At 40.6% G+C, this 14934-nt stretch overlaps 1 protein-coding gene across 1 annotated transcript in view; it reads right to left on the bottom strand.

The window, feature by feature from the left end:
• The window catches only part of uvrag (UV radiation resistance associated gene), a 141164-nt gene that overhangs the window by 118978 nt on the left and 7252 nt on the right, over positions 1–14934 (bottom strand). The window contains exons 3-6 of the mRNA XM_036143453.1: positions 13548–13582; positions 12204–12365; positions 9434–9508; positions 9230–9315 (exon numbers count right to left, since the gene is read on the bottom strand). Coding sequence (XP_035999346.1) covers positions 9230–9315; positions 9434–9508; positions 12204–12365; positions 13548–13582 — 358 coding nt within the window. The remainder of the gene's footprint in view (positions 1–9229; positions 9316–9433; positions 9509–12203; positions 12366–13547; positions 13583–14934) is intronic.

The following is a 14934-nucleotide window of genomic DNA, read 5'->3' as shown; positions in this document are numbered from 1 at the left end:
GAAAAAGCTTAAAGAATTAAAAGAAACCACCAAGTTATTAGAAGCCTCTCAGGAAGAGGGAAAGCTGGGTAAAATCCGTAAAGCTAAATTAAAATTAAATGAATATATTGAAAGGCAAAATAAACTTTTATTACAAAGACTTCAAATAAAAAACCTCCAACATGGCAATAAGTCAGGAAGCTTCTTAGCTAATCAGCTAAAAATAAATAAAGAACTATATTTGCAGCTACAGACTCAACTGGTAATACATTATATGATCCAGAAAGTATAAAAAATACCTTCCTAGATTTCTGCAAAACTTTATACACATCCCAATTAAACCCATCAGATAATGACATTTATCAATTACTGAATAAAATAACACTTCCTAAATGATCAGATAGTCAAACAATGACCCTGGATTCACCGCTGACAACAGGGATTGTCTCCAGTTAGGGTTAGGGCACTAACAAGCACTAAGCAAGGATGCCCGCTTTCTCCCTCATTGTTTGCTGTTTTATTGAACCACTACCAGCAACAATTAGACAAACTAAAGATGATAAAGGTATAAAATGCATGAACATAGAGCATATCATTTGTCTTTATGTGGATTCTGTATTGCTTTATCTCCACCATCACTCAAACACCTCTCTCTCAGCTACAGGGCAGTCAAAAGTAGCCGGTCAATGGCGGCAAATCGCCGTCTATAGCAGCTCCTGCCGCCGCCTACTTTTCCCCGATTATACATCCCAAAAATCACCTTAGCATCTGTCTCCACTGAGAGCAACATTAACGAGTGATTGGGTTCCTTGTTCCAACCGAGATGCTACTTTTTAGATCAAAACACAGACCGGTGTTATGCCGAAAAGTGCAATAAAACCGTGAGAGCCGACGTGAGTTTTGAAACTGCAAAGCTTTTTAAGCGGAAGATCCAACGTGCACAGCACCGCGTTCATAGACCAGTGTGATGCATTCACGAGCGTCAGAAAGCTATGGTGCATTCAGGAGCATGGGACATTTCAAACTTACAAGGAAAGAGGCATAAAACGGAATAGAACTTAACTCATACAATAATGTATTTATCCAGAAACAGCGTGGGCTTTCTTACAATACTGAATGCTCTATAATTGTATTTCTGATATTTTTTGATTATGCACATCTGTTAGCTTTTTATTCTGAAAAATCTATAATATTACATATAATAAAATATAATATTACAGCAGCAAATTATCAAACTGTTTCAGGGGATGCATTTTGTGTTCGTCTCTAGAATCCTCGCCGATGATATATCGTATGTGTGTGATGAGCGCAAGTGAAATTAAACTGAGATAAGAGATTTCGATAGAGCAATATGACTGAAATAAATTCAACATGTAAATTCAATTTCAAATTCCATCCCTGTATTTTTATCATAAAAATTCGACTTTGTTCGTGAAGAAATGTTACGATCATTTTTAGAACAGAACTGTGAATAATAATAATAATAAGATGAATAGACCTCACCTAATCTGATCTGTTTTATGTGGTGCTAGTAATTCAAATTAAACAACTTTTATGCAAATGGAGATTACCTTACCTTGTTAAAACATGATGATAACATCATGTGAAAAAATAATGTTTTAAGAATAATGATAAAAAAGAAATGTTTTTGAAGAATTGATCATTCACATTTTTTGCCTTTTATTGAATTTGAAACATGCACTCTGACTCTATTGTTTAAATAATCACCTGTCTTGAAAGCTTCCAAAATATATCAGGGAGAGTCTATTTTTCAAAATTCTCCCCTCCGGGGCTCGGGCACCAGCATAAGTGCACCCTCCTACTTGATAGTGTGCGGCCTGCTACTTTAAAAAAGTTTGACTGCCCTGCAGCTAATTAGATTACTAGAATCTTTCTCAAGAGTTTCAGATTATTCCAAAAATTGGTCAAAATCTATAGTACTGCCAGTTACCTGCTCTTTACAAAAAACCCTAGATTTACAACTACAGTCAGGGAATATTAAATATTTAGGCATTACTGTGTCACCTAAATTGGCTCTTTTAAAGAAGATACAAGAGGATATTGGCAGATGGAAATCGCTACCAATTTCCGTTATGGAACCTCCCCCCCACCTCGGATCACCTTTAAGACGCTACAGAAGTCTAAAGATAGAGGGTGGCTACATTTGCCTAACTTCCATCACTACTTCTTAGCAAATAGGCTATCATACATCTCAAAACAGATCAAACATAATCCCTTAGATGAGCCCTGACTAGACGCACAACAGAAAATATGTGATACATCAAGATTTTTGATTTGCTGTTTATTAGCTCAAATATAAAACAGATATAAATCAAACAGATCACTGTGGTGAAAGCAGTAATGCTCCACTTGTGAGAGTAAATCTGTTGGGCTCTCTTTGGCATCAAGACATAAATTATTAATGCTACACTGCCAGACAGGACACATAAAAAAAAAGAAGGAATTTGACTTTGGTTCCACTTTGCTCTCAATGAAGAACTTTAAATCAGGACTGGAAATGTTACAGTTTACTACAACTTACCCATAAGGTCCAAAAATACTCTGATCTAGATTTTTATTAGCTTATCATAATGCTTCTCTCACACTTAGGTTTATGCTTTTGTGATGTTTTGTTTGTTTTCTTGATGAATCAAGTTTTTTAACCATCTATGTTAATTTATTTCTTCCAATCAAAAAACACCTTGAACTATCTTGTATAGACAGACAGACAGATAGATGGAGAGCTAGATGGATATAAATTATTCCCATATTGGCAAACCTGTATAAATAATTGCATCATCAGTATAAAAGGTTAGCCATAGCTGCATCCGAACCGACCCGTTAACTATTTTTATGACAAAAAAAAAAAAAAAGAAACTGGTACCAGAACTAACCCTTGAGGAATACTTACATTCAGTTGTAAAACTGCATACTTGCAGTCATCTGTAGACAAACTACCATCCAAGTTAGGTATGCAGGGTCACTAACGCTTGTATATAGCAAACTTTGCAAGGGAGGACCGTGATCTACACAATCAAGTTGCTTAGATAGCTCTACAAAAATCTAAGTACATTATTTTTGGTTTTCCAAAGAAGTAATCCTGTTTATAGCTACAGGTAAAAATAATAAAAACCTAGTCTAGATTGTAATCAGCTAATTTAGGTCAAGACAAGCTAGATATCGATGAATAACTACAGACTTAATTGTAATCTAGATACGATCCACTTGCCCCCTCACTTTAAGATTAGATAGATACTTCCACAAGTCAGTTTACCTTCTCCACAATTGGCTGAAACATGGAACTTTAAGCTCAGGCAGTCTGTGGAGACCCTCGGGTCATCCATTGACTCAGATCCAGCGACCCACCTAAAGGAGAATCTTCACAGCATTCTGCAGCTCAGACCAACGGGCGAGTAGACCTGTCTGAAGGAAAACATTATCTAACAGTCTCAGGAGGTCCAGGACCTCCCATAGAGCTTTGTCATTACGGCACACTGCTTCTGTGGAGACACACTGTACATAAATGCATACTTCAGATAGAGAATAAGGCATCACGGGGTGCATATGGGTTTAATCACAGGAGAAGAAAAGAAAGTTTCCCCCCTAAGGGTCCAGGAGTTTGAGGCACTGCACTGAACCGTATAAGTTGTACCTCAAGAATGATGTTTCCCATGTGTCACTGGGGCCAGTGTTTTAATACTGAGCATACACAAGGGTTTTGTTGTCATTTGAAAGACTACTCAGTGTCTGCGAGTGAGTACATAACACTTAACCTTCAAAGAGCTGTGAGTATATCTCAAGGATTTCCACTCGAATGGCACTTTAGTCTGCCATTCCTGCAAACATGCTACAAAGGACGACTTTGAGATGTTTTAAACTGAAACAGTTCCCAACTGTCAAGCTGTCGGGTTAATATTCAACCAGTCAAATATGCAGCTTGATGATGTGGGCCCATAATATCTTTCACCAGCCCAAACAGGACTTCCCTCCTCTTACTGTTTAAACAGCAAGCTTTAATAAAGCGAGCCAAAAAAAATGCTTTGTTGAGCAGCTGGATCATCTTCGTCACCGTCTGCTTTAGCTTTTTACTCTACCCACACAGGGGCCCATCTCTGCGTAGGAAGCAGTTTGCCCTTCACCTCAGCCTGTGTGAGGGAGACAAAGCTGGCTGATTGATGATATGTTCGCTCTTCTCTTCATCTGGCCATCTGAGACGGGTTGTGCTCACAAGCCCACATCGCCGCGTTACTCACACAAGCGAAGGGTGTCAACAAGTGGGTTCATGCTGAAAAGCAGGCTGAATCTGCTGACAAATGACTGACGTTTTTCAAAAGTGCCGCTTTTTTACTGAAGTAAGGCTTCATTGTTTTCCAGTAAAAAGCTGTTCTGAGAAAGACCTATTTGCACTTGAACAATGAGCAAAATCCAAAAATGCACGTGTTTCCCTGTAGACAAACATCACTGTTCCTGACGGCTCTAAGAAACATACTTGCAGGATGGAGAAGGGGAAAATATTTTTTTAAGTCGTGGAGAGGTTCAGAGAACATGGCAAGGAGGACTGCTCAATCCATCACGTGAACATGGAAAGAGTACAGCGTAGCTACAAACCGACCAAGACATGGAAATTCATCTTAACGGGTAGGCTGAGCAAGGAGAACATTAATGAGAGAAGTGGATAGGGCGGCCATGGCAACTCTGGAGGAACTGCAGAGGACCACAGCTCAAATGGGATAGTATGTGGGCAAGATGGCCATTAGCCAGGTGATCCACACATTTGGTCTTTATTGAAGAGTGGCAAAGAGAGGAACTTATTGAAATAAAGCCAGAAGAAGCCCCATTTGCAGTTTGATGCAAGCCATGGAGGGGACACAGCAAACACGTAGAAGGTGGCCTATCAGATGAGACCAAAACGTTACTCTGTTGCCAATGTGCCAAACATTATGTGTGGTGAAAAACACATTGCCCTGAACACTCCATCTCCAGTGTGACAAGCTGTGGGGATGCTGCTCTTGTAGTGAAAGGGAAGCTAGTCAGAGTTGATGGGAACAAGGAAGGAACTAAAGAAAGTGCAATCCTGGAATAAACCCTTCCAGCAGGACAACGACCCTAAACATACAGCATGGACTGCAGCAACACATAATATCTAATGTAGATACCAGGGCATTATCATGGTTCTGAATGCATTGATTGCTGGCTAATTTATCCCACATCACACATAAATTAGCACTTTGAATGACAGTTGAAAAAGGCAGCCTGTTGGATGGAGTCATCCTGCAGTAGATGTCCATAACTAACATGTATTGCAGCAGCAATGATGCTAGGAAAAGATGTAGGAAACACAAATGAGAAACAAAGGAATCAGCAGAACATTTATTTATCACAGCTTTAACCATTGGTATTTTTATCAATAATGTGGGCAAGACCATGTTTTTCTAATTTTGTGCAGCCTTTACCAGGACTACAATGAACTGGTTTAGACTCTAAACCAGGGCTCACCAACCTTTATGAAAGTGAGAGCTACTTCACTGGTGTGTCATACAAAGATCTACCAGTACTGACATTTGAACTAGAAGAGTCAGAGTTCACCTTAACTTTATGTAAAATAAAACACATTTTTCATGCTTTCTTAGAGAGACTGTCATTTTTAAATGTATATAAATGGAATTGTGATTAAACCGGAAGAGTAATGGAATAAAATAAAAGTTTTGGTGTTTTTTTTAGAACTGGCTCGTGGGCTCCACCTGTGGTCCTCAAGGGTTACTTGCTGCTCGCGGGCACCATGTTGGTGACCCCTGCTCCAAACCATACAATTGTATTCCATAATACCACAGCATATTCATGTTAGAATGACCCAGTCCAAGCCCAGAGCTAAATTCTACTGAGAATCTGTTGCAAGCCTTGAAATAAAATGCTAAATCCAACGTGATTGAGGTTGAGCAATTCTGCAAGAATGGGCCAAAAGTGTCCATGTGCAAAGGTAGCAGATTTCTATTTGCAAGGAATAATGAAAATAATGAAAATCATATATACATATAATATATGGTTGTAGCGTGAAAATAGGTGAAAAGGTTCTGTACATCAGAGTAGAGAACTTTAATGTACTTTGAATGAGGAGCACTAAGAGTCAGAAACTAAGAACCTGCAGTTCTGCAGCTCAGGCGATGGAGTTATTCCTGTTGGAGTGTACAATATCTAATTAATCATTCGACTGTACATAATCAAAGCCCATGTGTATGAGAGTACATTAAGCCAAGTTAAACCTGTGACGGGGGTGAGGAGCTGCAGGCAGCGCGGTGTGATGGAAAAGGGAGTTCTGTATAAGCGTGTTAAACTTCGTAGAGTCCCACAGGGCATGGATACAAGGAAGAGGATGTGAATAAAGGCTGCAATAATAGAAAACGTAAGAGCAGAGGTCAGAAAAGTTATGACTAAAACTGAGCTTTTTTTCCCCCTTCTGCAGGCTCCTAGGGAGGCACTGGTCTCGGCTGATACAAACATAAACCATGACCACTTCCATAATAAAGGAGCACTGCTAAGGTTCAGCAGGCTTTGGCATTATCCGATTTTCCTTGATACTACAAAGTTCTGTGACGCATATCCGACCCCCCTAAAGGGGGAAAATGTTTGTGGAAGCTTTCACAGTTCGCCTAATAGGCCGTGGGCCAGAATCTGTAGGACGCTTCCTTAAGAAGTTTCGTATGAACTGTCAGGGGGCAACTTTCTTCCACCAGGATAAGTTGCTACACATAGCAGTGATCTCAAAACACCAATGTTCCCACGTTTTCGCTTGCACATTAATAAGTTATAGCCGATAAAAAATCTAAACTGTGGCGCTCCGGTCCAAGAGGTCACGTGATTCGATTTTTGCTGCTCAGCCAATCAGATCGCTGTATTGTCAGCTGTGCGCGTTCATCAGTTCATCATGGCTGCGCTCGTAAGATGTTTGTATGCATTTGTTTCCAGATGAAGAAAGCCCAATAATAGCATTTTCTGGCGCCAGCTGGCAGAGATCTTGATGGCAAGAAAAAAATAAATAGCCCAGACCATCTGTCCATCCATCCATCCATCCATCCATTTTCTAACAGGCTTATCCCCGCTGGGTTTGCGAGGTGCTGGTGCCGAGCTCCAGCTGTCAATGGGTGAGACGCGTTGTATAAACTCGTTGTGCCAAACGAGTTATCCCCTTCGGAATTTGTAGAATTTTGTATTGTATTTTTGAAATCAATAAAAGTTTTAACCTCCAGCTTTGTGAAGTCTAAATATTTTAAACATCACATTCTAGTAAAATGAAATTTATTTTTTTTAAACTCCTAATACGTTGTTCTATTTTTAAAAGAGACATATCTCGTTTTCTTAATACGGTTAATATCTCGATAAGGTTCTTGGTTGAATTAAAATCTTATTAAATCTGATAATTTTGGCTGTGCCTTTATTCAGTGTTCATTTGATCACACGTGAAATCCGCTTTATATAATCTATTCATGCGGGTTTAGCTACCAAAAAAGAAAAAAAGAGAACCAGCAGACAGCTGTGATGGACTTAGGAAGGTGGATTTTGGTTTCAGCAGACAGACATTCGACAATCTAATAACATAAAGCTAATATTTTCGTGACACATCTGGAAATGACCGTTTTCTTTCTCATAACGTATTATACTGGATGGATGGATGAACGATAATGTAACGACACCATTGCTATATTTCGTTAAGAAAAGTAAAACATCCTCATTTCCACGCCTAATAGGTTGGAAATGAGGCGGAGTTGACTAGATTCATTCTTCCAGCTGAATGCGCTCTTGGCGCAGGGAATACAAATTCTGGCGGGGATAAGTCGTTTGGCACAACGACACCTGTGCTATCCTAGCGCAGCAGGTCTTGGTGATATCACAGTAAATTGGGCAAAAGTCTGGACTATTTCTGCCCTGCGATGGACTGGTGACCTGTCCAGTTTATACAACGCCTCTCGCCCATTGACAGCTGGAGATAGGGACCGGCACCTCGCGAACGCAGGGATAAGCGTGTTAGAAAATGAATGGATGGATGGATGGATGAATGGATGGATGGATGGATGAATGGATGGATGGTCTGGGCTATTTATTTTTTTCTTGCCATCAAGATCTCTGCCAGGTGGCGCCACAAAATGCTATTATTGGGCTTTCTTCGTCTGGAAACAGACACAACAGAAACAACCATCTTACGGGCGCAGCCATGATGACGTGGTAAACTCGCTCAGCTGACAATACAGCGATCGGATTGGCTGAGCAGCAAAAATCGAATCACGTGACCTCTTGGACCGGAGCGCCACAGTTTAGATTTTTTATCGGCTATAACTTCTTAATGTGCAAGTGAAAACGTGGGAACATTGGTGTTTTGAGATCACTGCTATGTGTAGCAACTTATCCCGGTGCAAGAAAGTTGCCCCCTGACAGTTCATACGAAAAGTCACCGTACAGATTCTGGCCCACGGCCTATAATGATAGGATCCTGATTGTGTTTTACGAGTGTTTAAATAAAACCATCCAGATATACACTTTCATGAGCAAACTGGATGTGATTATGCCGTTATATGATCAGACTCCAGCTAACAGAGGGTTTCCCTTGGGGGAAGCCCTGGGGATTAAGAAAGCAGTGTTTACATGTCACCACATTTAAATATAGCTGGGGAGCAACACAACTGTGTTTGTCAACAGATCCCAGGGTTTCCTTAAGGCTCCTTAATGACAGTACCAGGGTTCCCCCTTCTCATAAGCAGCTCAGTCAGCTTCTCTCTGTCGCCTCCTTGTGGTGTAAAGAAGTGGGTAGCAGGTAATGTTCCCCAAATACTTTAACCCTGCTCTCCGTCTCTATTTTGGAGCTAGCATTTCGATACGGCGGTTCTAATCTCTGACATTCTTTGCATTCAGCGCAGGAAACATGATGTAAATGCAGGTTCCGTCATCTCATATCAGGTGAGAGGCAAGACAACCTTCATTTACCAAGGCTTGCTATTGTTAGCTTTCATGTTGGCGCCATCTGGTGGTCAGAAAACGCTCAACATACAAAATATTGAGCTGAGGACGACAGTCCTGTTACTTACAATGAGAAAAGCAAGCAAAAGGGTCCAGGTTAACTTGGCCCAATAGAGGGGGAATTCTTTAGTGAGTTTTTTTTTTTGTTTAAAACCACAGAGTGATCCCCTGGGATGATGGCTTTGATAAGAGTGAAGATCATCCCTGACCAGCCATGATTTGATGGAAGCTGGAGGACTCTTACCTGAGCAAGGAGAAAACGCTGTAGGAGTTCCTGACTGAACTCTGGTCGACCTGAAGCAGGCTGTAATTCTTCCGCTCTGACGAATCCTGAAACAGCCACATGTTTAATGTCGAAGCGCCGCTACGTCCAAACATAACTATGGGCATTAGGGCCGGCTAGTTCATAATTGTGCAAAACAGTAGAAAAACAGTCAGCAGGTTATACCTTGTGATCAAAGTCAGCTGCATAGTAGCCATCATTCAGTCCAAATATGATCTCATTTGGGTATCTGGATCGAATCTGTGGGCAAAGCGAGGGGGAAGAGGCTGAATATAGGGACCAAGTCGGAGAGAACAAAGCCCAACAGACATCTGGATGTGCATGAAACTGAGTTATCTGTTTATGAGCTTTGAATACAGTCCCGCTGCGAAGGAGCGGCAAAACCATTGGGTTGTTCTGAAGTTTTTTACTTCTCTCATTCAATGTGCTAAAGTCACCACAGAGCTAAGAGCTTTTACTCATTAGGATTTAGAAACAGAACGCTGACTTGAAATTCTTCAAATTACACAAAACCTTTCTGTTGAACAAATAGGAAAGATCAAACATTGCTGCAACATTACTCCACTTGTAAAAGGTACCAAAACATCATTATTAATTACTTTAGCACTACTGACCTGAAAGGTCTGAAAGGAAGAAGGAGAAAAACTTTCATCATCATTTAAATTATTTATTACATGTTTGATCTGTCCTGTAAAGGTAATTTACAGAAATAAAGTGTATTACTTCCTAAAACATTCCTCAAAAATAATTTCCTTAAAGTCTTGAATAAAAGAAAGCAGTGAGCTACCGAAGACTGTCTTGTTCGCATTAAAGAAGATTAGATTTATTGCGATATAAAACGAGAAAGGAATGCAGAAATGTAGGATTTACTACTGCACTAAGTTTACAGTACCGTAGGAATGTAGGATTAACTATAGTGGAAAACATAGGATTTGCAACCCTGTTTCCAAGAAATGTCAGGATTTTATATCCAGTATAAATTAAAACATAATGGAACAATCTGAAGATAATTTAAACCCAAGATCTAATGAACTTTGGAGATCGGGACCATTCAGTATATTCTGAAAAAGCAACAGAACCACAGACAGCTCTGCATTAAAAACAGACACGCTTCTGTGGGGGGGGTTAGCAACACCTCTCAAAAGCACTGACAGAGAAAACAGCTCATCTTTAGGTCTACAAGTCAACCTTTAAACTTTGGTTAAAAGGGTTTCAATGTAAAGGAAAAATAAGCTTTTAAGATATATATATACACATTATTCTTTTATGGACTTGGAAATCATGGGCACTCCTTCCTCTGAGACAGAGAGTAAAGCTGCAAGCAGAGATTGGAAGTGGAAGATCGTTTGAAGCCAGTATGAATGATTGTATGGTGGGCCAGCTGGAAACTAGAGGCTGAGTAGGTTGCACATCTGTGCAGGGATGAATGACTTCTACAGATTTATGTATTTAGCCTACAAATACAGCAAATCTATGTGTCAGTGATAAAAAAGGTGTTTTATAGTTAGGCTCATTGTGAACCTATAAATATAATTATTATCTTCCTGGAGTTTAGGTCAGATGTAATTGAAAAAGGCTTTTGGATTTTACGAGATCAACAAAACGTTGTGCATTGCTGTGAAGTGGGGAAAGATTTATATATAGCTACATGGATTTCTAATTTTACTTGAAAAAAAAATAAAAAACTTAGACGTCTGAAGTGCATTTATATTCAGCCCTTTAGTCTAATGCCCCCAAATATATATATATAAAAAAAAGAGTTTAGGTCATAAAAAAACAGTCCATACACCTCACAAAGAGCATGGTAAAGCTGCAAACCTACCAAGACTTCGCCGTCCAAATGACCTGGCATTAATCAGAAAGCTGCCAAGAGGCCCAAAGTAGCAGCAATCCACAACTTAGGTGGGAGAAACGATCAACGTGTCAACTAGTTGACACATACTCTACTAATCTGGCCATTATGGAGGAGACTAATGTTGAAAGAAAGCTTGCCACAGGCCTGGAACGGGAAAGGGGCAACATGTGGAAGGTGGTCTGGTCAGATGATACCAGCATTAGGCTTCATCCAACATGCAAAAACACTACATGTCTCCCACTTTGCCATCACCATCTTTCTCATAGTAAAACATTGTGGTGGTGACATCATGCCGTAGGGGTGCTTTTCTTCTATGGCATCAGAAGATGAATGGAGCTAAATACAGGACGATCCTTAGAGACTGGAGTTTATGGAAAGAGCTGAAAAGTGGAGTTTACAGATGGTTCCCCTCCATCTGATCTGAGTGAGGTTGAATTATTTGGCCAAAAGAAACAGGCTAAAACTACAATCCGTGTATACATAAAGAAAACAACCAGCAGAGGTTATTGTCTAAAAAGTGCTGACTCAGGGATGCAAATGTACGGCAAACTTTTCAGACTTCAAAAACAATAGCAACTAAAAAGGCATCATTCTCCTTCCGCTCCACAATTAATGCAATACTTTGGTGTTGATCACAGAGAATTGGAACAGAATATGTCTAAGTTTGTGGTTGTCCTTGTTTTAGTCATTATCTTTATATTTTAAGACTAAGCCATGTTTTTCTTGCCATACTGTGTGTGTTTGCCTTCACAATGTCAACAGCCAAGCTGAAATCAGCACGCAGCTCAGGGTGAAGGACTTCCCGGCAGGAACTCTGCCGCGCTCACGTCTCTGACTTACAGCAAACACCCTGGAGGACTGGCAGCTACACTAGCTCCCTGCTGCACCTGCTGCTACTCAGGACACTGTACCAGGGACCCTGGTGGATCATTTATAGAAGACCACAGTGAGAGCAGCATTTCCAAACAGCCATGTGGGCGAGAAAACAGCCATTGGTTATTCTTTCGGTGATCCAATGGAGAGGCTTAATGCATGCATATCTTCTTTAAGTATGAATGTTGTTTTAAAAAGGTTGCTGACCTGCTGTCCTGTGTATCGGAGGCCATCCAAGTTGACCTTCCATTCAATGAGGAGCTGGTACTGCTCTTTCTGCCCGCCCCAGATCCTCACCACAAAGCAAGACACTGACGTATCCAGAAGGTCTGGGAGCATACCAAAGTCCAGGCTCCGCCAAGTTGGGTTCTGGGACATAAAAAAAAAAAAACACACACACACACACACACACACACACACACACACACACACACACACACACACACACACAGCTGAAATGTAGCACCAACCGACATAACAAGAAGCAGAGCCAGAAGGAAATAATCCTGACTGAACAGAGCCAATCAGATGTAAATACCAACTGCTTTATTGAATTTTGCATTAATGCAATTTGTGTGAGCACATGGTAAAGAAATGAAAGGTCAAAAATGCATCTGTTGAATTTGAAATGTGATGCCGATGCATTGCAGAGCAACTGCATTGCTCTACTATACATTAACCCGAATTTGTGCTGAAGTCCCAAGCTTTCAAAGTACCCGCATTGCCACTGGTTACAGCCTTGACATTATTTATGTCAGCCAGATTTTCTACCAATAGAGAAAAACAATCCTCTGCCACTATGGGACAGTTTCAGGGACATTTTATCTAAAGGCAGAGAGACACAACAAAATAAAAAAAAACTTCTGAGAAGTGGAAGAATAGAAACGGATCGCGAAGAGAAGCATAGAGGCAGCAACGGTAACATTGAGAAGAGGAAGACCAACAGGAAACAGTTTCCTAGATAAACTTCAACAAGGGAGTGAAGGACAGTAAAATCAAGAAAGGCTTGTTAGGCTGTGACATGACAGGAGGCCAGGGTACTGGACAGTGAGGTGAGCCCAGACACCAGCTAAGGTCGGCCCGTGACAGGGCACTAAACCTAACCATGATGCTTTGCTCTGCTTCTGGCTGCTCATGTGCTTCATGCAGACCAGCATCCTTCATTCAGAAAAGAGAAGGACGCCATACAGACTGATCATCTGCACAGCTAGATGTATTTATTTAATATTGTCCCCTTTAACCCTCCATAACTTGATGCCTAAAGCCTAGGACACAATGCTGTATATAAGACGCATTTATCACCCTCAGTTCTTATGATGATTATACTGTTTAATAAAGCTCTGTTATTTTTAATAAAGCTGCAAGAACCGTCTTTTGCCGTCAGAGAGAAGCTTTTTATATGGAATAGAGAAGTCCCTGACTGACAAATATGACCGGGTAATTCCGCCGCAACAATGCAAGGAGCTTACACACAAATGGACAAAAAATGTCCATCATGTTTGGGACCATAACGTAAACCAGCAAACGGAAAAGAAGTTAAATTGTACTCACCAGTGAGTCTCGAATGACTTCACTCTTGTAAAAATCTGTGGGGGAGGGAAGACACATTGAACAAATGCTAAATAAATGTTAAAAACATTTTGGTAATCTCCAACAGGAAAATTTACAAAGTCAAATCAGAAAAAAAGTTCAGTTGTCAAAAATACTCACTAAAACTTGACAGCAGCAGGGTGAGTCCAAAGCATCCCTATTTTTAGTATCATGCATCTATTCCTGTATTTTAACCCTGCAAACCTTTAAAAAACGTCTTTTTTACTTTTTAATGTTACCATTCCGGTTCTAATTGAGCCAGTGTTTCTTGTAAACAAACATTAAGGTGTGCAACACATCGGCGTATTCTCACATGTTCTCTGTAAAGTAGCTGCAGGTCAGTCCAGGAAATGCACCGTTTCCTTTCTGAGCAAAACCTCTGGAATGTGTGGCCGATTACCTTATATCGTCTTCTTATAAAGAATGCATGAAAAGCTTGTTTGCCCTGAAGGCAGCATATGCCGCTTCAATTTCTGAAAGGCCTTTTTCTAAAATAAAAAGGAATAATTCAGAGTTTTCCATGTGGGGTTTGTGTGTTTTAGCTTTAAGTGGTCCTCTTTGATAAAACACAGAAATCACAGACCTAGAAACTAGCCACACCAGCCCCGGTTTTCTGAGCCAACTGTCTGTAGACCAACCTTACCGGACATTGCATACTGTTCCTTTTGCCAGTAGAAGATTTTACTTTGAAAATTTCCCCAAGGAGATGTTTTATTTTATCAAGAGTAGACCCTGGTCTATTTTTGTCCGTGCGGCCACTTTCAACGGATTCTAATTGAACATCATAAGACCCGATGTTCTGCCTGGTCAGCTCTGGTGTGTTTAGGTCCTAAGGGTTAGCTGGCTTCCTCGATCGATGTAGCAGCGGCAGAGAGTGGCGTCCCTCATCACACACACCACTTCCTGCCACTAGAGCAGATCGGACGGGTTGAGGGAGTTGTGCCACGGCGGAACAGATCACTGGATTTTGCCAAGTGCAGTTCCTTCAGTAGTGGTGCTACTTGATAATAGAACAAAACGGTGTTTGACCTAGGGGTGTCCCGATACCAGTGTTTTCCAGACCGAGTGCTTCAGTTTAGATACTTGCCAATTCCAAGTACTGATACTGAGTACTTAATAAATTGGTACTTATAAATCACAAATAACAATATGACTGACCACTGAAAACGACTGACCATCAAGGCTATGAATTCGGTTTGAGCTTCAGTTATCTTCTCTCCTTTTTCTTTTGAAGGACGCAAACAGCCTCCTGGTGTCTTTGGACCACTACCTGGTATAGAGCGGTATCTAGCCTTTGAGTTGCAGTGTAGCCCAGCCCAGGAGGAAAATTGGTATCGGTTAAAAGTAT

The sequence above is a fragment of the Fundulus heteroclitus genome, chromosome 11 (assembly GCF_011125445.2).
Source record: "Fundulus heteroclitus isolate FHET01 chromosome 11, MU-UCD_Fhet_4.1, whole genome shotgun sequence".
Taxonomy (NCBI): domain Eukaryota; kingdom Metazoa; phylum Chordata; class Actinopteri; order Cyprinodontiformes; family Fundulidae; genus Fundulus; species Fundulus heteroclitus.
Note: the sequence above shows the minus strand (reverse complement) of the source record. Positions and strands in the feature narration are given on the sequence as shown.